Raw genomic sequence first — 20,154 nt, forward strand, 5'->3', positions numbered from 1 at the left:
ACCGCCGGCCTATGGGCTGCGCACACCTCACCAAAGGCTCGGCGCCGCCGGCCAATCGCCTGCCAGGACGTCGGCTCTCAAGCCCGCCGCACCCTGGCGCTCCGCGCCGCAAGGGAAGAGTGAATCCGCCAGGCGCCAGCCAATCATAGCGCGCGTCGCTTATTCCCGCCTCCGCGCTGGCGCCGGCAGCCAATCGAAACCGGCTCCTGAGGCCTCCACGCTGTGAGGGAAGGGCCGCCTCGTTGGTCCGCGCGGCCGCCGCTCTACGCGGCGCCTCGGCGGGCACCGGAAGCGGGCGGTCGCCATGGAGGCGGCGGCGGCGGCGGCTCCGGTACGGCTGTGGGTGAAGACGGAGCCGTTCCTGGTGGGTGCCCTGCCCGCCCCGCCGCCCGCCCGCCTCGCCCCTCACTACCTGCGCAAGATGGCGGCGTACGCCCGGGCGCGGGCGGCCGAGGGCTTCTTCCCGCGGCTGCCGTGGCCGCGCTGGCGGCACATCGCCTGCGGGAAGCTGCAGCTGGGCCGCGGCCTGGCCTGGCTCTACTTCGAGCTCTTCCGCAGCCTCCTCCGGCGGGACCCGCCGCGCCGCCTCGCTTGGGCCGAGGCCGAGGCCGCCTGCGCCGGCGCCGACGAGCTGGAGCGGGAGCGGAGCAAGGCAGGAGCCGCGTCCCGGGCTGGGCGGGCGTGGGGAGGGCCGAGCCCGTCCTAACGCCTCTTTTCCTCCCTCCTCGGCCAGCTGTCCGTGGACACTCTGCAGTTCCTGCTGTTCCTGTACGTCCAGCAGGTGAACAAGGTCTCGCTGCGGCGGTCTCTGATCGGGGAGGAGTGGCCCAGCCCCAGGACCAAATCTCCCAGCCTGACTGGGAAACCCACCAGTGAAAATAAGGTATTTGTGGATGGAGGAGCCTCCTTGCGTGGCTCTGTGGGAAGGCTCAAAGTCCTGCCTTGAAGTGGGTTGAAAAGCGGCGGGTTTGTTCCTGGGAGGGGGTGACCCTGCCCTAAAATTTGGGATACTTCTCTCAACAGCAAGGGGAATGAGTCTAGGGTGTTCTCTGCAGCTTTAACAGCAAAAGGTGTCTACGGGAATCTCCTAGAGTGCAGGATGAACTGTGAGGGTTCTCTCAGGGTCTTCGTAGTTCTCCTTTTGAGGCACAACTGTCACTTGGGTTTTCTGTTGGCCACACAGGAGACTCTTCTTACGTTGGCAGCTGCTTTCCCACGATCTGCTGTAGAGCATGAGGATCTCAGGATGGTCCCGGGCATTAACTTACATTTCATGCAACCATAGAATCACAGAAAGGTTTGGGTTGAAAGGGACCTCAAAGATCATCTAGTTCCAACCTCCCTGCTGTGGGCAGGGACACCCTCCACTACACCAGGTTGCCCAAAGCCCCATCCAGCCTGGCCTTGAACACTTCCAGGGATGGGGCAGCCACAGCTTCTCTGGGCAACCTGTGCCAGTGCCTCACCACCCTCAGAGTGAAAAATTTCTTCCTTATATCCAATCTAAATCTCCCCTCTTTCAGTTTAAATCCATTGCCCCGTGTCCTGTCACTACATGCCCTTGTCCAAAGCCCCTCTCCAGCTTTCGGTAGGCCCCCTTTAAGTACTGGAAGGTCTCTGCGGAGCCTTCTCTTCTCCAGGCTGAACAGCCCCAACTCTCTCAGTCTGTCTCCATAGCAGAGGTGCTCCAGCCCTCGCATCATCTTGGTGGCCTCCTCTGGACCCGCTCCAACAGCTCCATGTCCTTCTGATGTTGGGGACCCCCGAGCTGAACGCAGCACTGGAGGGGGAGTCTCAGCAGAGCAGAGGGGCAGAATCCCCTCCCTCGCCCTGCTGCCCACGCTGCTCTGGATGCAGCCCAGGACACGGTTGGCTTCCTGGGCTGCCAGCACATGGTGCTGGCTCATGTTGAGCTTCTCATCCACCAGCACCCCCAAGTCCTTCTCCTCAGGGCTGCTCTCCATCCATTCTCCACCCAGCCTGTACTTGTGCTTGGGATTGTCTTGACCCACGTGCAGGACCTTGCACTTGGCCTTGTTGAACTTCATGAGGTTCTCAGAGGGAGGAGTTGGTGGTCAGCTGCAGATCAACCGTGTGAAAATGCCAGCGTTCCCTTTTAAATGATTATCAAGGATTCTGAAAGCGGAGAAGTGAGTTGGTTGTACGGGGTGCAGCTTGTGGGCAACTCTGTGTTTGAGAGCGAATTCCAGATGCACAGTGCTGTTATACAGGCCAGCTGCAAACCTCAGTGGAGTTCTGGTGTGACTGGGATGTTGGGAGCTGCATGAGCTAGTGAAACATAGCTTGGGACAAGCTGCATTAATTAAAAATAGGGACTGGGTAACTTTATACTGAAAGATTGAACAAAGGAAAGGAGAAATGAGAGGAACTGGTACAGGGCTGTGAGGTGGGTGGCCATGGAGCATCCAGCATTCTTTAAAAGCTGATGGTTTTTTTGAACTGTAGCCATTACACAGAACTCTGGACAGGAAGGAGATGCATCTTGGCTGCCGTCGTACCCCTCCCAGAGGTTTGGTCCTGACGGGACTGGGGCTGTCTCCACTGGTGTTACTTGTGTCTTTGTGATCGGTTGAGCCTCCCCCAGCTCCAGCCATGCCCACTGTGAGCCGTGCCCCCTTTTGAAGTGGTGCAGCGAGGTTTGTCCAGTGCGAGGGGGTCTCTCTCACAGGGCAGGCATCTCCAGCCACCAGACAAGACGCTTGCAGCTGCTTGTGGCACCCTTTTGGCTACAGCCCTCGTGGGTGGCGAGGCCAGTGTGTAATCGCAGCTGTGTGTTGCCTGTTGTACAGTTTATGGGCCAGCAAAGGTTGTCTTTGTTAAAGTCTGCCGTAATTCTAGTCTTCTGCCTTTTTTTTTTACCGTGGAGCCCTTCAGAATTTGAACTAATGATTCTTTCAGGGGCCGTTTGCTTTGTTAGTCTGCTCGCCCGTGAAGAAACGACCCTCTGCTTTTTCCCTGCCTCAGAAGGTGGCACTTCATCATACCTGAAGGTCTGGAAGAGACGCAGGGATGTTCCAATAGAGCAGTTGCAAGACCTTGACTGTCAGTTATTGATTTGTTTCCAGCAGCAGCTGGCTGGGTTCGTGTGGGAAGGGTTGTAGGAGAGTCTGTTCTTGCTTTCTAGGATGAAATGTGTGGTACTTGGAGTTAGAATAAAACGGTTTTCTCTTCTCGAGGGGAGGTTGCTGGTGGGTTCAGTTTCCTGGATGTGTTTTGGAAGAGCAGAGCAGGAGAGTGCAGGGATCAGGAGAGTGCAGGGAGCAGGAGAGTGCAGGGAGCAGGAGAACACACCACGTTTGTTGTCCCTCTGTTAGAACGGGTGGGTGCGTGGTAGGGTGTGAGTGGAGCTTGTCAGCTCCATGACAGCTCACTTGTCCTTCTGTGTTTTTCTGCCCACCAAGAACTGGAACGATCAGGACCACCGTGCCTTCGTGCAGAGCCACCTCTCAGATATGCTGGAACTGCTGCTGGAGCCGGAGCAGCTCAGTGCCTCCTCCCATTCCACTGGCGGCAGCTTGGTGTCCTACGAAGCTGTCTGTGCCCTCAGCTTCCTGATTGAAGGGACCGTGGCCAAATCCAGGACGGTCCGTCCTCTGCACGAGCTCGCCCTCTGGCAGCCCTGTCACGGGCAGAACGGCTACTCCAAGCTCTCCAAAGCCTTCTCTTTCCTCAAGCTAGAGAGCTGGCTGCGGGCTTGCCTGGTGACGAACCCTTTTGGAATGACTGCCTGCCTCAAGTCCGGGAAGAAGCTCGCGTGGGCACAGCAAGGTAGCTGCAGGCCTTGCCTTTATTTTTAGAAATGACTTTCCAGTCTCAGCTCGGCTTGCTGACCAGGAATCTGGCAGTGGCGTGGGAACTCGCCTCCTTTTCCTCCTGCTGCCAGGGGAGATGGGGAAAGCGACAGCTTAGAGGCGAGTCTGGGGGGCTAGAGGGTGCTGGGTGACATCTGTTGTGTTTTTCCAGTCCTTGCATCGCTTTTTTGAGCAAACATTAATGAGTTTATTTCCAAAGACTGCTCTGAGTGACGCCGGTATCGCTATTCTCATTATTCAAGTCCTGCTGGACACAGAAGAGATGATGTGATGTGTTGGTGGCGAAGCTGGGAGCTGGTCTGGGTTTCCTTGCCTTCATCTGCGTTCCCTCACCTGCAGGGACGTGGCAGTGGAGCGAAGGCACCTTCCACCTTAGGAGAAACAAATTTAGATGGATGTTTTGTTTCTCTGACTGCACAGTCGTAAGAGAGGCAGTGTGGTAGGTGGGACAGTCAGGTCACTCGAGGATTGTACTGCAGAGGGAGCATTTCACTGTTTTAAAACATTTAATTCCTGCTTTCAACAACGTTAGACTTGCCCTAGGGATCTTCCTGCCAAGCCAAGTCTTGTGTTCAGGAACAGACCTCTGGAAATGGAGATACCTCCAATGAATAGAGCAGGTCAGAGCTGTCCGGAGATCATGGGAGGCTTTGACTGCCTCTGAATAATCTCAAAGTGGTTTTGGTCTTTCAGTGTGCCTTGACTTGTAGAGCTTCTGACTGCTCCGTACTGCGAACTTGGATGGTGCGACTGGTGCGTGAAGTGATGCAGTTTGGTGGTGGTACTGTCCTTGAAGTTTTGGGCTGGTTATTTTCTTAAGGAATTACTGAGTGATGTGAACAGTGAACTGTCATGTCTGTGTCTCTGTAGGAATTGTGTAGCCTTTTTGTGCTTTTTTTTTTTCTATTTTAAATGCATTGATTAACTTTGTTTTCCAGTTGAAGGAACAACCAGGAGGGCAAAGATTGCCTGCAACTCTCGTGTGGTGCCCGAGGTGTTCCCCATGGTGATCATGAGCCAAGTGTACAAGCAGACCCTGGCCAAGAGCTCAGACACCCTGGTGGGCGCTCACATAAGAATTCATCGCTGCAACGAGTCCTTCATTTACCTCCTCTCTCCGCTCCGGTGAGTTTTTGTTTCCCTGAGGCACAGCTAGGTGTCTTCTCAGCGAGTTTGTTCAAGTGCCAAGTTCTTGTTAGAGGGACTAAGCGGTCAAAAAGTCCTGATTCTGCCCTGTCCTGCTCACTGTGTCCTCGCTCTCTTGTTCTTTCACAGATCTGTGACCATCGAGAAGTGCCGGAATAGCACATTTGTCCTTGGCCCTGTGGAGGCCTCTGTTCACGTCCACAGCTGTGACAACGTCAAGGTCATCGTGGTTTGCCATCGGTTGTGCCTTTCCTCCACCACTGGCTGCACTTTTCACATTCTCACACCCACCCAGCCCCTCATCCTCTCAGGGAACCAAGGAGTCAGCTTTGCCCCTTTCCACACCCACTATCCGATGCTTGAAGACCACATGGCTCAGGTGGGCTTGGCCACTCTGCCAAACTACTGGGACAGCCCCATGCTGGTGTGCAAGGAGAGCGGTGACACGGAGATCTTCCGCCTCCTGCCAACCTCGGACTTCTACACCTTCGTGATTCCTTTTGAGATGGAAGGAGACACCACGGAGACGCCGGGTGGGCTTCCCCAGGCGTATCAGAAGGCGCTGAGCCAGCGAGAGCAGAAGGTGCAGATCTGGCAGAAGACCGTGAAGGAAGCAGGCCTGACCAAGTGAGTGCTCCATCCCAGCGGGAACGCGTGAGCTGCCTTGAAGCTCAGCTCAGACGTGCAAACAGATTCGTTTGTTGTGGTTCAACAAAACCACTTTAGTAACGGGTTGCTTTGCTTGAGCCGTGTCTTGCATTGTTTTTAGGGCATTAGGAATCAGCCATCTTGGGATCCTGGTCTTTGGTGTTGTTGCAGTGAGAAGAATAACGCTCACGATTGTGACTTGGAAGGTGTGCTTTGTCATGATTGTGTTTTCCTAGCTGGTGAGACTCGAGGAAAAGCGTGCCTAGATACTGCTGAGGAGAGGGATCCGCCCTGGCAGTAGGAACTGAGAACTTCTCTCACGCTGGGTACTGCCTCTCTGCTCTCTCTGTTCTGCTTCCAGTGTCGCGTGCTGCCTTGGGTGAGATCTGGGCACATACCCTGAACAACAACTCAACTAGTTATTGGCCTGCAGCTGGTTGGTGGTCACTCTTAGCTCAACCTTTACAGAGAGATTGAAGCTTTAAAATACTGTCCCATCTGTTGTCGAGGTGAGCTGAGAACGTGCACGTGGACTATTACCGTAGATCACCTCGTGGACAGTAGCTTTTAAAATCCTCTTTATCAGATGGTGTGGGATCCTCTGCCCAGCTTTTGCCGTGCTAGCTAGGCCTGTCCTAGCCCACCTTGTGTTCTGATGCACGTTTGTTTGCTTTCTCAGCACCCGTAGCAGAGTTCTGAAAAGGTTCACCTCGCTTCCTTTGTCAACGTGCTTCTGCAGCCAGCCAGGTCGGGCAGGGGTACAAACCTGCTGCCTTCACCTTAGCTGCTTGTATCTTACTGTGAACCGTTTTTAGGCAGCAACCTGAAGGACCTGGCTTCCTTTGCAAATCCAGAATGGGGACAGAAGCCCAGATATTCAATGGTAAAGGCTTGAGGAGAGGAGGACAACTTTTGTTCCCTCAGCTGCACTTGAGCTGTGTAGATTTTCTTTCTGCATTGCGCTCGGTCGATGATTTGTAACGGTCGTGTAACTGGGTGCTGATAAGCAGCCATCTCAGAGGGGTTTGTCCTGTGGGCAACACAGAATATGAAAACCTCCTCTTGGGTCAAACTGTCGACACTTCCCATCGTACCAGGCTGAGGAGTTCTAGTCCATTTGATCGTTCATGGTTGGGGAGGAGCTCCCTCTGCTTCCCTTGTTCCTTTCTGCAATCCGGGTGCCTCTGCGCCGAGCGTGGAGGAGCCTGTGGTTTGAAAGAGCTCTGAACTGGGAGAGAGAAAGGATTCTGGGGCAGGATTTTGCTGCAGGTGGAGGGCGGCTGAGCAGCAGTGGTGGTGACAGAGATGTAGAAACCTTCGAGACTCTCAATCCTTGAGTCTTGAAGGGCAGCAGAGAGGAAAGTTATAACTTCAGCCCTCGTGCTAGAGTCATCCATTGCGTCTATCAACCTCATCTAAGGTGCTTCTTCCCCTTCCAGCCCTCTCCCAGGGCTGCTGCTTCTCCCCCCAGGGTTTTGCGAAGGTGTTTGGCCTGTCAAAAACTTACTGGTAAGGAAATGTTAGGTAAAACGGGTGATGTGCTTAGATTTAACATCCTCTGCAGCAGTCACAGGAGGCAAGAGCTCAGGACTGGAGTGGCTGATTTTGTAAAAGGGGGAGAACTGTGCCAGGTCGAGAAGCTCACTGAAAACAAACCGGGCAGCTGACGGTGTAAACTGTCTCTGTCTCCTGCGGGCAGGGAATCAACGAAGGAGACAACTAGGAAGCTTAGAGCAAACAGGATATCAGACTTGTAGAAAGAAAAAAGCTGCCGTGCTGGAACGGGGAGGTGAAAGAGAGCATTGGAAATAAGACGACGTCTTTCAAGAAGTTGAAGTTGTCTGAATGAGGAAAGTGGGGCAAAAAAAGAATGTAAATCCTGCCAGGCTGAAAGTAAAAACCCCGTAAGACGGGACCAGTAAGACAGCTTGAGGAGCAACTTGCAAAAGCATGAAATCCTGTTTATGCATTTTCTGAGCATATCAGACAGAAAGTCTTTCAGGGTCGGTAGCAGATCAAGGGATACAAAAAGCCCTTGGAGCAGATAAAACCCTAAGAGAGGAAAGAAGTGACTGCCTTTGTGTTCACGTTCACTGGGGAGGAATTCAGGGTGGTTTCTCTCCTAGAACCCTGCTTTCTGGGCAGTGTCTCAAATGGAAGCAATAGGACAAAGAAGAGCCTTTAAAAGGGGAAGGAGAGCCTTAAAGGGTCTGGGTGCACTGAGCCTCTCGGAAAGTGAGTGGCACAAAAATGAATAGGACTGGTTTGCTGCTTTTCCCAGTACAGGGTGGGATCAGCCTGTCAAATGAGGAATGGGCTCAAAGCAAAACCACATAAAATTTCCACAGGGGGTTGAAAATGTTCATGGTTTGTGTGGGTTTCGAAAGGAATTGCATAAGCTCGTGGAAAAATAAATGTGCAGCAGGAGTTACTCGATACTCATGCCACCTTTGCCTTAAGAAATGGTGGAGCTGAGCTGATCCCAGATGGCTGGGATGCTGTGCTGGGAAATACTGCCGTGAGCCTGCGCTGCTCTTGGACATCTGACCAGTGCCAGAGACAGGGAGCCTGAGCTAAGTGGTACACCCTGTTATTGCTGGTCAAAACCACCCCGAGAGTTATTTACCAGTAATGGGAATTATTTGATTACTGTTGTTTATATGCACCTTTTTTTTTTTCCTTATCTCCATCTTCTCTCTTTCAGACGCTGTCAGAACAGAATTTTGTGTCTCCAGTGCTCCAATACTGGTTACTCATCTTCTTTTTCTCCCTTTTCAGACAGTTTTTAATCTGTGCTCTGGGTAAAGCAGAGGAAGCCCTGTGGAGCAGGCTAGTGGGATGGGCAAGTTTGCATGGCATAACTCCACCAAGTTCTCCCTTTGGGGTCCGTTATAGTCACAGCCACTTGGCAAAAACCTTCTTGTCCCAGTACAGGCTGTTCAGGAACCAAGCCCTGACACATGTTTGTTTGGGTAGTGGAATTGAGGTTTAGAAGCATAACACTACAAATAAACGTGACCTTTCCATACTTCCCTGCTCATCTTCTTTTGGTTTCAGGGATCAGAGGAAACAGTTCCAGACGCTGGTGGAAAACAAATTCTACGAGTGGCTGGTTCAGACGGGGAACCGTCAGCAGCTGGATAGCCTCGTCCCCCCTGCCCTAGGCTCCAAGCAGGCAGCAGGATAGCATTGTGTTCCTGCACAGCAAAAGGAAAGGAAAGGTGAGTAAAGGGCGTGTTTCTCTCGATCCTTCTCTACCTGGAAGAATTGTGCCGTGTTTGTGCGTAGGCAGAGGTGGGAGAAGTGGGAGGCTGTTCAGCAGACGTTCTCCCAGGAGCCTTGCGTTTGGTTTTAGTTCTTCCTTTGCAGGCAGAACCCTCTTTCCAGTTTGAATCTGTTCCCAGTGTCCTCAGCACCTCCCTTGTTCTCCGCAGGTGTTCTGTGTGATTTGTCAGGGACCTCTGCGTGCGGCCGCGGAGGCAGATAGGCATATCCTATTCTGGAGCCCCCAACATAAGAAGGACATGGACCAGTTGGAGAGGGTCCAGAGGAGGGCCACGAAGATGATAAGAGGGCTGGAGCACCTTTCCTATGAGGACAGGCTGAAAGATTTGGGGCTCTTCAGCCTGGAGAAGAGGAGGCTCCGGGGTGACCTTATAGCGGTCTTCCAGTACCTCAAGGGGGCCTACAGGAAAGATGGGGAGAGGCTGTTCAGGAGGGCCTGTTGTGATAGGACAAGGGGTAATGGTTTTAAAATAGAGGGAGGTAGATTCAGGTTGGATATTAGGAAAAAATTTTTTACCATGAGAGTTGTAGAACACTGGCACAGGTTGCCCAGAGAGGTGGTGGATGCTTCATCCCTGGAGACGTTCAAGGCCAGGTTGGACAAGGCCCTGAGCAACCTGATCTAGTTGGAGATATCCCTGTTCCTTGCAGGGGGGTTGGACTAGATGACCTTTGAAGGTCCCTTCCAGCCCTAACCATTCTATGATTCTATGATCCTACGTAATCTGATGGAAAAACCTGTTTGAACAGGGGCTCTCCCAAAGAGGCCGCATGCATTAACGTCTCTACTCAGCTGTCTTGCTTTTGCTTAACAGAATCCAGCAAGACTTCAAATAATTCTTACTTTGGAGTGTCTTTTCCCTAACAGAAGTGGTTTAGGAGCTGGCTACAAGCCCTTATCATATTTTTCCACCATTGCGTGTTTCAAACCATTAGAAAGTTGCGGGTTTTTTTTTCCTTTTCTTTAGTCTTTGAGTTGCTTTTTCTTTGCAAGCGTTAGGAGTAAAATTTGCTCCTCTCACTTTGTTCCAGAGTCCTGGGAACAGGCAGCGATGCGCTGAAACCAGTTCTCATTAAGAATTTGTGGCCATCCTGACCCGAACACCCTCGATGTGGATCTGAATGCCAGCCTCGGTGTGGATTGGACTGTCTTGTCTGGTTTAGGATTTCTAATCGCCGCTGCTTTCCCAGGAATGTGCCCTAACCATTCTGCAGGTAGCTGAGAAAGTGCGTGTCACTAGAGGATGATGAAGTATGCCCTGTTGCAGATGCTTTAGAGGCTGTCATCATGGTTGGTACCCATGGTGTGAAAGTATCCAGCAAAGGAACCCTTCCTGGTGCCAAGCTGGACGCGGGGCCCCGGGTGTCACGTGCATCTTCCCGGTACGAGCCAGCCGCGCTGTTTTTATAGATGTGAAAAAGAAACGTTTGCTTTTTCTATGAATGAAACTCAATGGATTTTTTTATATGAAGATGGCACTTAAGCAATGCGATTTTATGGAATTAACTTGAGTAGACGTTTGCGTGGTTCTGACAAATGTCAATAAAACAGAGTTCTCGGGTAAGCCTGGCGTGTGTCCTGGGGAAAAGGTTTTACCTGTATGGTGGGCGTTAGAGGGACGCAACATCTTTGCTGCTTAATGAAATGTGAACCCCTCAGCTGAGGGAGAAGTGCTGGTTTGTGAACAGCCGTGGAGTCGGAGGTTTTGGAGCCTGCCCTAGCACAGCATTTTGATAAAAACACCGTTTCCTGCCTTTAATATTTCTTGCAAAGAGTATCGACTGTCTTGCAATATATAATATTTAATCATATTTCTTGCAAAGAGTATCGAAAGAGTGCCATTCTCGTGTGCTGGCAGAACCTGTCTTGGTGAGACGTGCCCGTAGCTGAGCTCCTAAATTAGCCAGGCAAAACGGGCACGGGCATCATGTGGGTGGCCGAATGCAGCAGCTCTGTGTGACTTGTGAAGAGTTACCCATGCTGAGAGTGAGAGCAAGGCAGGGGCGTTCAGTGCTCCAGTGTACCCTCTGGAGAGGGACTTTTGACAAGGGTGTGTAGTGATAGGACACGGCGTAACGGCTTTAAACTGAAAGAGGGGAGATTTAGATTGGATATAAGGAAGAAATTCTTCCCTCTGAGGGTGGTGAGGCACTGGAACAGGTTGCCCAGAGAAGCTGTGGCTACCCCATCCCTGGCAGTGTTCAAGGCCAGGTTGGATGGGGCTTTGAGCAACCTGGTGTAGTGGAGGGTGTCCCTGTCCATGGCAGGGGGGTTGGAACTGGGTGATCTTTGAGGTCCCTTTCAAACCCAAACCATTCTATGGTTCTGTGCACACGACTGTCACATTGCTAGAATTTTTCCGAAGGTCTCTCGTGGCTCCTGGGGCGGCAGGTCCTGCGACGCAAGGGGAGTTTATTACATTGAACCAACTTTTAAAGGAGGGATGTTCAGAGCGATTGCAGCGGAGCTTCGAGGTGTTCTCGTGAACCTACTGAGTTACCTTTCGATGGGACCTGGGTTGTGGTTGAACTCTGCTCTTCAGAAGACAACATTTTAATAAAAAAAAAAAAACAAAAAAGTAAGTGGCCTCACAGCTTTCTAGCAGTAAGAGCAACAGCACTGGGCGATTCAAGACACCCAAAAAGGGGAGGCGACGAGCTGCTGCTGAGCACGCCTGTCTCGGCGTGGATGGGGTGGCACGCAGAGCTGCTGGTGCCAGACTGCTTGTCCTGACAGATTTGAAAGAGGGCCTGTGAGTTTCAGGCGCCGCTGTGCCAAATTCGTTTCCCTTTGTTTCGCTAAGCCTTCGGGCTGCTGCAGTGAATAGCTGCAGAGGTGGTTTTTACAGAAAGCACTGGTGGAGGGGGGGGTGTGGGCGGACAGAAGCCAGCAATCCTCACCCCCCCCCGCTCGGTGGGCCGGGAGCGTGGCTAAAAGAACAACTTGCTGGAACCACAGGCAGTGGTGTGAGAGTTTCGAGTTGAATTTGCGACGCTGGAGGATTTTTGCCACGCAGATGTTTGCCACTTGGAGCTTTTGGTGCAGAGGCTCTTTGCAAGCCCATGGTGTCTGCTCCGAGCACGCGTTCGCCGCTTCCCAGCTGCGTCCTCCACCACGTGGGAATGTCCTCTGACAAATATTGTGTCTCTTCCTTACAAAGGAGGTGGGCTTTTGGAGCTGCCCAGGATGCCTTCTTGTTTAACGTGCTCGAAAGGGAGGGAGCAGCCAAATCGCTCGCTGTCTTCCAGGACTTGGCAGGGGGCTGCGTGTTTTGAGTGCGTTTGGCAGAGTTTTGGTGTTCTGACTCAGCAAATGGTAACAAAGGAAGGATGGTGAAGCCTTTCTTTATTCCATAATCCTGTGTGCTTTTCTGGAAACCGAGTGTAGCCTCAGAATCACTGACTCAATTTTTGGATCCTATTCTCATGACAAAGCGGCTGTCTGGTTTCAAACAAGCCCGTTATAAAAAGGGTGCCTCAGGTCCTGGCTGTTTGTAACAGCTTCTGACGTTCCTCCAGCACTGGGGAGCTTGGCTGGAACGGAAAATGTCCAGAGCTGGAGCCAAGGTAAGTTTATTTGCAGACTACTCGTGATTGTTGGCTAGGAGTACAGAATTTAACAGGGGTAAGTGGTGGAGAAACTTTGGTTTCTTTGTTCTTCTGATGGCTTCCCCCTCTGTCTGTCTGTCGGCAAGAGGAGGTGTTGAAATCCCTCCTCAAGTGGAGGGAAGCTGGAGCTGAGCCCTCCCTAGTCTTTTCCCAGATCTTGGCTGTTTCCTCTAGGTGTGGCTCTGCGAGAGGATGGAGTCGAACACAAGTGACTGGTGAGGGGACGTTTTAAAATGCACCAGGACCTGATGCCTTCTAAATTGACAGTGGAGACTGCTGTGCCAGCGGCGAACGCCTCGAGCCGCGTTCGCAGTGCAGAGTCTTGTGGAAGGCTTCCTTGGGAGAAGCTGAGTCCCAGTGCCAGCGGCAGCCACCACATCCCCCTTCCGTGGTGGAGCAGAGGCTGTGCTGCGACAGAAGGGTGCCTGAATGATGACCATCACACCAAAGGCATTCCCTGAAGAACGTGAACCGGCCTCGTGATTTGGTGGAATGGGCAGGGATGAACTTAAACTGGAGAAGGAGGTTGATCAGAAAGCTCAACCTCAGCTAGAGTGCCGTGCATCAGGTGGGGATCCAGCTGTAATGCTGGGATCTTCAGCCTTGAAGTTAGCAGAGCTGAACTGGTTGGTCATGTAGACCTTGTTGCTGGGTTGGGACCGGGCAGGGATAAACAGCTGGGTAGGAAGGGAGAGAACTTTGGGCTAGTGGCCAGTTGCTCCTGCGAAATGTTAAACAACTGTTAAGAGGCTGTGGACAGACCGTGCATCTTCCCGTTGTGTGAGTGTTGCTTTTGGGTTACGTTCCTTTTGACCCATGGAGACTGTAAGACCCAAGGGGGCGGAGGGCTCGGAAGCAGAGTGGTTTCGCAGGCACTGGCTGATGCTGTGGAAGATCTGGATTCAGTCTCTGCTCCCCTGCGCCTTTTGTCTGTGGGCTCAAAGCAATTTGACTATTTGTGAGCAGTCGTTAGAAACCGAGGACGACGTGCTGCTGGCTTCTGGCCCGGTGGCTGTCAGACTGCAGCGGGACAGCCTTTAGGTAACCTGTGCATAAAGAAGGTGCTGGGGTAATGTAACTGGTTCCTGCTTGAGCCTCGTGTCTGCTTAAAGAGAGTTGAACACCTACTGCCTTCACCCCGTGCTCAGAGCCGTGTCCCCTGGGACCGTGCTACAGGGAATTTGTTGATTACGTAGTGCAGCAAAACGTCCGAGAAGAGTTAAGTCAGTGAAAGAGTGCAAATCTCATCTTTTCTCTATGCCATGCTCTTGCCTGGCACATTCCAGGGAGAAGAATAGGGCAAAGGAGGGAATTAAACACTGGAATGTGTTTCTAGTGACCCTAGAAAGCGGTCACTGCCCCCGTGCTGCTTTCTTAGAAGCAGTGGGCACTACTGGTTGTTGCTTACAGTTATTGTTCACGAGTTTCCTTCTAACAGAGCTGCTGTTGGGAAGAAATGCGATAACTGCTATGAGGTGGCCAAGGGGGTAAGAGTTTTACGGTCCCGTAAGGAAGATCTGCTATGGCAAATGTGTTATCTGCCAGGTAAGCCCCCCCAAAAAGCAAAGTTTGGGCAGTGAGCGGTGAACGGGTGAGTGCTGTAAGCAGAGCAACTTCATGGATTTGCTAAAGGAAGGTGATTTGCTTCGGAGGAAGATGCGACCGAAACGAACGGGCGAATCTGGGATTGAAATCTGTAATTCTCCCGTCGTTGTGCTGCGGGTGAGAAACATCAGTCTGCTCGGTTTGTGCCTGAATCGTTGGAGGAAGACGGAGGAGCGCCGAGTGTGAAGGTCTGAAATGAATGGAGGGTGTTTGCAAAAAGCTGTGGTGGAGAATGGGTGGGCAGGAGACCTCTCCTTAAGTCTTCTCCAAAATGGTCCCAGAATAAAACAGCCAACGACGCTTTGGGTTGTTCGCTGTTCTGTGGGAATGGCCAGACCCTTGACGTGCTCTTGGATTTCTTTGGCTTTGTGGCTTTCTAAGTACAGGGAAAATGTCCTCCTAGGAGCACTGAGTAGCTTTGGCAGATGGAGGTTCAGTTGTGTCCCTGGCAGGGAAGGAACATCAAATGAGCTTTTCTTTTCTGTTACAAAATTAAAGGCCAGTTTAACCAACTTCGCGCACCGTTGCTGTGATGGGGCATCGCAAGAGGAGCTGGTTCTGCTGGAGGCCAGCTGCAAAATCAAAGCAGCTCCTGTGGAGCCAGGACCAGAGGTTGTGGAGACCCGTTCTCTTTCCCACTGCCAACCGCCCTGCTGTGAGGCAGGAGGAGACATCACAGAATCATGGAATGGTTTGGGTTGGAAGGGACTTCAAAGATCATCTAGTTCCAACTGCCCTGCCATGGGCAGGGACACCTTCTGCTAGACCAGGTTGCTCAAAACCCACATCCAGCCTGGCCTTGAACACTTCCAGGGGTGGGACATCAACAACTTCTCTGGGCAATCTAACATCCCTCTGCCCAGGTGAGCTGCTGCCTGCACGGAGACCCGACCCGACCTGTGCACTTACAGATGTTGTGTAGGGTTCATCATCAACCGAGCTTGACGCTCACTGCATGGGACTGCAGATGAGAAGGGGCTGCAGAGCTCTGGGGTGAGGTTGAAGAGGGCAAGAACTCATCAGCTGTCCCAGTGAAGGGTAATGGTTGAGTCGCGAAGAGGTGCAATCCCTGCAGAGGGTGTTACTGGGATGCCGTGGCTTCCTTGACCACTGGCTGCAAGAAGAGGATTACTGGTGGTGAGTGACTGCCAGACCTCGGTGAGCAGGGCTTTCGGTGTTGTCTCTGGGCTCGTGCTGGCAGGTTTTTCAGACGACACCTCTAGAGACAAAGATCCAGAAGCAGGATCTGTAAAGTGAGAGGAAAATAACGTTATCCTAATAAAGTTCTACTAGCAGGCCACAAGACTGATGACATGACTCCTCTGACATGATTGATCCAACTCACTAGATACCTTGTCAGGCTGGTGGGACACGCTGACCAACCAGTTCTAGGAAAAACGTGGCTAACTTATTTTTTAACACAAAGTGAATGGAAAAAAAGTAGTAAGCGGGTTGTCTTAGATTTGAGTCGATCTCCTGGGTTGAAACTGTGACAACGAACAGTATTCACGTCAAACTAATGTCATTTTTGGCATGGTCTGACGTCACAGTACCGTAAGCAAGCAAGGGATATATCCAAAATAGAGATGATGGTTCAGGAACCCGTATTGCAAAGAGCAGCTCTTGATGAATAATGGTTGTCTGGAAGGATCTAAAGATGGGACTGTCCAAAGGACTGGTCTGGGTCTAGGGCTTGGCAATATTCCCATGAAGGGCTTTTTGAAGAAAGCACGTGTCGCCTCTCCAGGCTTGGCTGGGTTGGTGATACCTTGGCAGGAGGAATGGGATTTGCTTACTGCCTCTCGAGGTCGTTTTGAAGCAGGTGGTGATAAAGTAGGGAAAAAGTGTCCCTAAGCAAAGGGCTTTGCAGTCGGCTGCCTGTGGAGCAGCTCTTGGGAAAGAAGTGGGGCGGTGGATCAGAAATTTGTCAGCGGTGTCGCAAACTTGAAGCAACCAAACCAGAAGCAGCCAACTGCAAACGTGATCCTTGGGTGTCCGAAGAGCTGTGCTATCCACCATGGACGTGGAGTGCTCCTTCAGTTTTTCTTGGCACTGGTGAAGCTTTTGTGATGTCCAACTTTTGGCGTTGACTTTTGAGAAAGCAAACTGTGGACCGTTAGAGTGGGAACAAGGAGAACTCTTGCAGGCCTGGAAGATGTGTCCCAGGAGGTAAGAGACCTCACCACCCTCTTACTGGTAAAGGTCTAAGTGCTGACGCTCGATAAGCTGATAGAAATGAAATGCTGCTTAGTAGTCCATTGGCTACTTACAGCTCCCTTGGCCATAATTTAGCAACTACCAATCTAGAGAAGGTGAGAGGGAAACGTTGTACTAGTGTTTTGTTTCAAAGAGGACCTCAGGGGTCACTAAGGGAGCTTTGGGTTGGATTGGGACAGAACTGGCTGCTGGGAGGGGCAAGGAGATGGTGGTGGCTGGAGCTGTCGGGGCCAGGCTGGTGAATTGGTTGCCAGGAGTAGTTGGGATGCAGTTGATCCTGCTCAATGGTTGGACTTGATGACTTTTTGACATCTTGAGGGCTCTGTTTCCAGGTAGTTCATTCCATGGGGCAGCTAGAATACAGACGACGCAGGCGTGTGCACGTGCTGGGGGATGAAGAACCTCCCTGCTTTCCTTCCTCTGCTTGTCTTTCAGGTCACCTTCTATGAAGACAAGAATTTCCTAGGCCGTTACTACGAGTGCGACAGCGACTGCCCTGATTTTCACACCTACCTGAGCCGCTGCAACTCCATCCGGGTGGATGGGGGCACCTGGGTGGCCTACGAGAGACCCAACTTTTCCGGGAACATGTACGTTCTGACTCACGGGGAGTACCCTGACTACCACCACTGGATGGGCCTCAACGACCGCCTCGGCTCCTGCAAAGCCGTCCAGATAGTAAGTGTGACCTCTTCCCAAGGGACCTGCTTAATTTGCACACCTAGTACTGAAGGGTTTCAGCTTGCTTATGGGTGGCCACCATCTTCCTGGGGACCTGTGGGAGCTCCCTGGGAGAGGATGGCTGTGGGGGGTTTGTTCCTGGCGTCCTGCTCCAGGAACGACAAGGTGTTCGGTGAGCGGAGAAGGTAAATCTCTTCCACTCTTGATTGCAATGGGGAAAAAGCAGATCCTTTGGAGTGCTTTTTAGGTGATTTTTCCTTAGGAACAACAGCATGGTTTTATCTCCTGGTTCCTCCAGGGACTTTGGTGTCCAGGCAGGTTGCTCCAAGGTTTGTCTCTCACCTTTTCCCTCGTGGTGTGCTGCCAACTGATCCAAATCTGACAGTGGCCTCAAGGCTTGTAACAGTGGGATGTAGATTTTGCAGGAGCGCTCGGAACGAGGGGTAGTTTGTTTGCCTCTCTAGCAAGCCAGGGCTCCCTTCTGATACAGGGAACCAAATCCCTATCACTGGGCATGGGGAGAAGAGCCCCAGGAGCAGAGCTGGAGTGAGACCTCCTTGGGGCAGCCCCATGTCTCCTGTATTAGGAGACAATGCACATCTCCCCGCTGCAGCACAGGAACTGTGCTCATCCCCTCCAAACTGATGATGGGGAGATGTTTCTGCAGCCTCCGGCAGCACCTGTCCTTCCACCAGCAGGAGATGGGACAAATGTAGGTTGACTGCAGCGTTTACACCCTGTGGAAGTGCTGGAGGGGAGAGGAGAACAGAGGGAATGATGTTTTTGGGAAGCCCGTGGGGAGGAGCACCCTTTAGAACTGGCAGGGATGGGAGCGTGGATTGGGATTGAGACACTGTGTCTTCTCCAGCGGCGGGGGTCCGTGCGTTGCTGACTTGGAGTGGCGCAGCCGTGGTTTCCTATGGCTTTGTGTCTGGAGGTCTGACACCTTTGAGCCTGTTCTGGGTCTGAGTTAGGTGTAAATCCCTTTGCACAGGGCCGGGAGAGTTTCCAGCCAGTTCGGAGCACTGCTCTGGCCTAAGGGATGGAGCCAAAACACGTGGGAGGTGTAACGGCGCCGCGTCTTCCTCCAGCAGGATGAAACGCGGAGGCTTTATCCTTTGTGGCCACCTGGTGCCTGGCTTCCCATCCTTAGCTTGGAGAGGCTCCCGGGGACCTGCCCCTCGCAGGAGTTAGGTTGGAGTGTCCCGGAGACCCTGCAGAGGAACGAGAGTGGATGGGGGAGGTGGGGGAAGCTGGTGTAGATTAAACCTGCCGCGGTGCCCGCGGGCAACGCAGCGCTTCCAATCGCGGCGGAAAATACCCGCGCTCTTGTAATACATCCCAGCTGGGGTCACCAGCTCATTAAACTCTTCGTCGCCCGGAGGGGTGGGAAGCGGAGGGGGGTCCGTCTCTCCTGCTGCCGCTCACACAGAGCAGCTGGAGGGTTCAAGCTGGCAGCGGGATGGACAGACTGCCTGGGATAGAGCCTGGCATGCACTGACTTGGCCTCATCCCTCCCTGCACCGTTCCTCCCTGCGAAACCGGGGCCGTGGTGGGGCTTTGAGCTGGAAGTGGCTCTGCTCCGGCTCGGTGCAGTCTTGCTCCGGCGAGATTTATCCCGGCTGCCTCCCCACTGTGCTTTTTGGGGCTGACATGAGCTCTTCAGCCCTGTCCTGGTGTGCCCAGGGGGGTGGTTTGTGCCTTATCCGTGTCTGACCGTGCCTCAGCGCTGCTCCCATCCCATCGGAGCTGGGGACGTGTTGGTGCCTCCCTCTGCCATTTTTCTCTCTCCTTTTTTTTTTTTTTAGCCGAGTGGAGGCCGGGGCCACATCCAGGTCTTTGAGAAGGGAGATTTTGGTGGGCAGATGTTCGAAGCCACCGAAGACTGCCCTTCCGTCATGGAGGAGTGGCACATGCGCGAGGTCCACGCCTGCAGAGTGCTGGAGGGAGTCTGGGTTTTCTACGAGCATCCCAACTACCGGGGCAGGCAGTACCTGCTGCCCAAGGGCGAGTACCGCAAACCCGTGGAGTGGGGAGCGGCCAGTCCCGCCGTCCAGTCCTTCCGCAGCATCGCCGAGTGAGCCGGCCCGCTGACCGGGATGCCAGAGGCCGTCAATAAAAGCAACTGAGTCGCTCAGCTCAGCCTCTCCTTCTTATTCCCGGCGTCCCAGTTATCCTGCCCTGGCAGAGCCGGGGTGGAGCTGAGCCTCCGCTGAGCAAAACACCCTCTGCCAGCCCGTCTCTGCTGTCGTCTCCTTCCTCCAGGCTGGCGCCGTCCCCTCTCCTCCATCCCACAGCCCCTCTCCAGGGAAAAAGCCATAGAATCATAGAATGGTTAGGGCTGGAAGGGACCTTCAAAGGTCATCTAGTCCAATCCCCCTGCAAGGAACAGGGATATCTCCAACTAGATCAGGTTGCTCAGGGCCTCGTCCATCCTGGCCTTGAACGTCTCCAGGGATGGAGCATCCACCACCTCTCTGGGCAACCTGTTCCAGTGTTCTACAACTCTCCAGCCATCCTGAAGCTGGAGCTTGTGCTCCAGCGTTTGGCTAGTCCCTGTCCCCGGGACGCTGCCGGTGGCTCAATCTGTCGTGACCCTGGAGAGTTCCTGCTTGTTGCGTTGCTTCTCCGTGGTGGCTCGGGAGAAGGGGCTGCCGACGGCTGGGGAGAAGGGATGAGGTCTGCATCCATGCCACGTGCAGCAGGACCCCCCCGGCGAGCCCGGGCAGGCAGCAGCCATCCTGTTGCTGGAGGAACGTGTTCCTCTCGTGATGCATGGGGTGATGGGACTTGGTGGAGGGGGGGAGAGTGGAGGTGGGAGGCTGGGATCCCGGAGCGGGCGGGAGGGAGGTTGCTGCTTGAACGATCTCAGAAGGGGAGGGAAGAGATCCCCAGGCACCTGGGATGTGTAGGGGCTGTGGGGCTCCCCAGGGCTCCCAGTCAGCCCAGTTTGCCACCAGCTGGAGCACCCCGTTTTGCCTGGTGCCACTAGATGTCAGGCTGGGCCCGCGCCGGAATAACCGATGTCCGCTGCGTCGGGCAATCTCCTCCCGGGCACCCCGGGGACCCGCAGCCCGTTTGCATATCCAGCAAAGGGGCCTTGGGATAATGACGCTGGATGTGGAAGCGG

General features: G+C 53.3%; 2 protein-coding genes across 3 annotated transcripts; both read left to right on the forward strand.

Moving 5' to 3' along the window:
* Positions 1–301: 301 nt before the first annotated feature.
* On the forward strand, positions 302–10,488 carry TBCCD1 (TBCC domain containing 1). Its single transcript, XM_086618470.1, has 7 exons — positions 302–652; positions 734–883; positions 3,423–3,789; positions 4,772–4,958; positions 5,109–5,606; positions 8,685–8,848; positions 9,945–10,488. The coding sequence occupies exons 1-6, from the start codon at positions 305–307 to the stop codon at positions 8,812–8,814; spliced, it is 1,680 nt and encodes a 559-aa protein (XP_086474596.1). The 5' UTR covers positions 302–304; the 3' UTR covers positions 8,815–8,848; positions 9,945–10,488.
* Positions 10,489–12,394: 1,906 nt separating this feature from the next.
* Positions 12,395–19,105, forward strand: CRYGS (crystallin gamma S). 2 transcript variants are annotated; one of them, XM_009977474.2, is made up of 3 exons: positions 12,395–12,479; positions 16,779–17,021; positions 18,833–19,105. In XM_009977474.2, the coding sequence occupies exons 1-3, from the start codon at positions 12,459–12,461 to the stop codon at positions 19,103–19,105; spliced, it is 537 nt and encodes a 178-aa protein (XP_009975776.2). In that variant the 5' UTR covers positions 12,395–12,458. The 2 variants fall into 2 exon arrangements, with proteins under 2 accessions (XP_009975776.2, XP_086474597.1); XM_086618471.1 differs by lacking the exon at positions 12,395–12,479 and having other exon boundaries at positions 16,734–17,021.
* Positions 19,106–20,154: the final 1,049 nt, after the last annotated feature.

This window comes from Tauraco erythrolophus, chromosome 11 (genome assembly GCF_009769465.1).
Source record: "Tauraco erythrolophus isolate bTauEry1 chromosome 11, bTauEry1.pri, whole genome shotgun sequence".
NCBI classification, from domain to species: Eukaryota; Metazoa; Chordata; class Aves; order Musophagiformes; family Musophagidae; genus Tauraco; species Tauraco erythrolophus.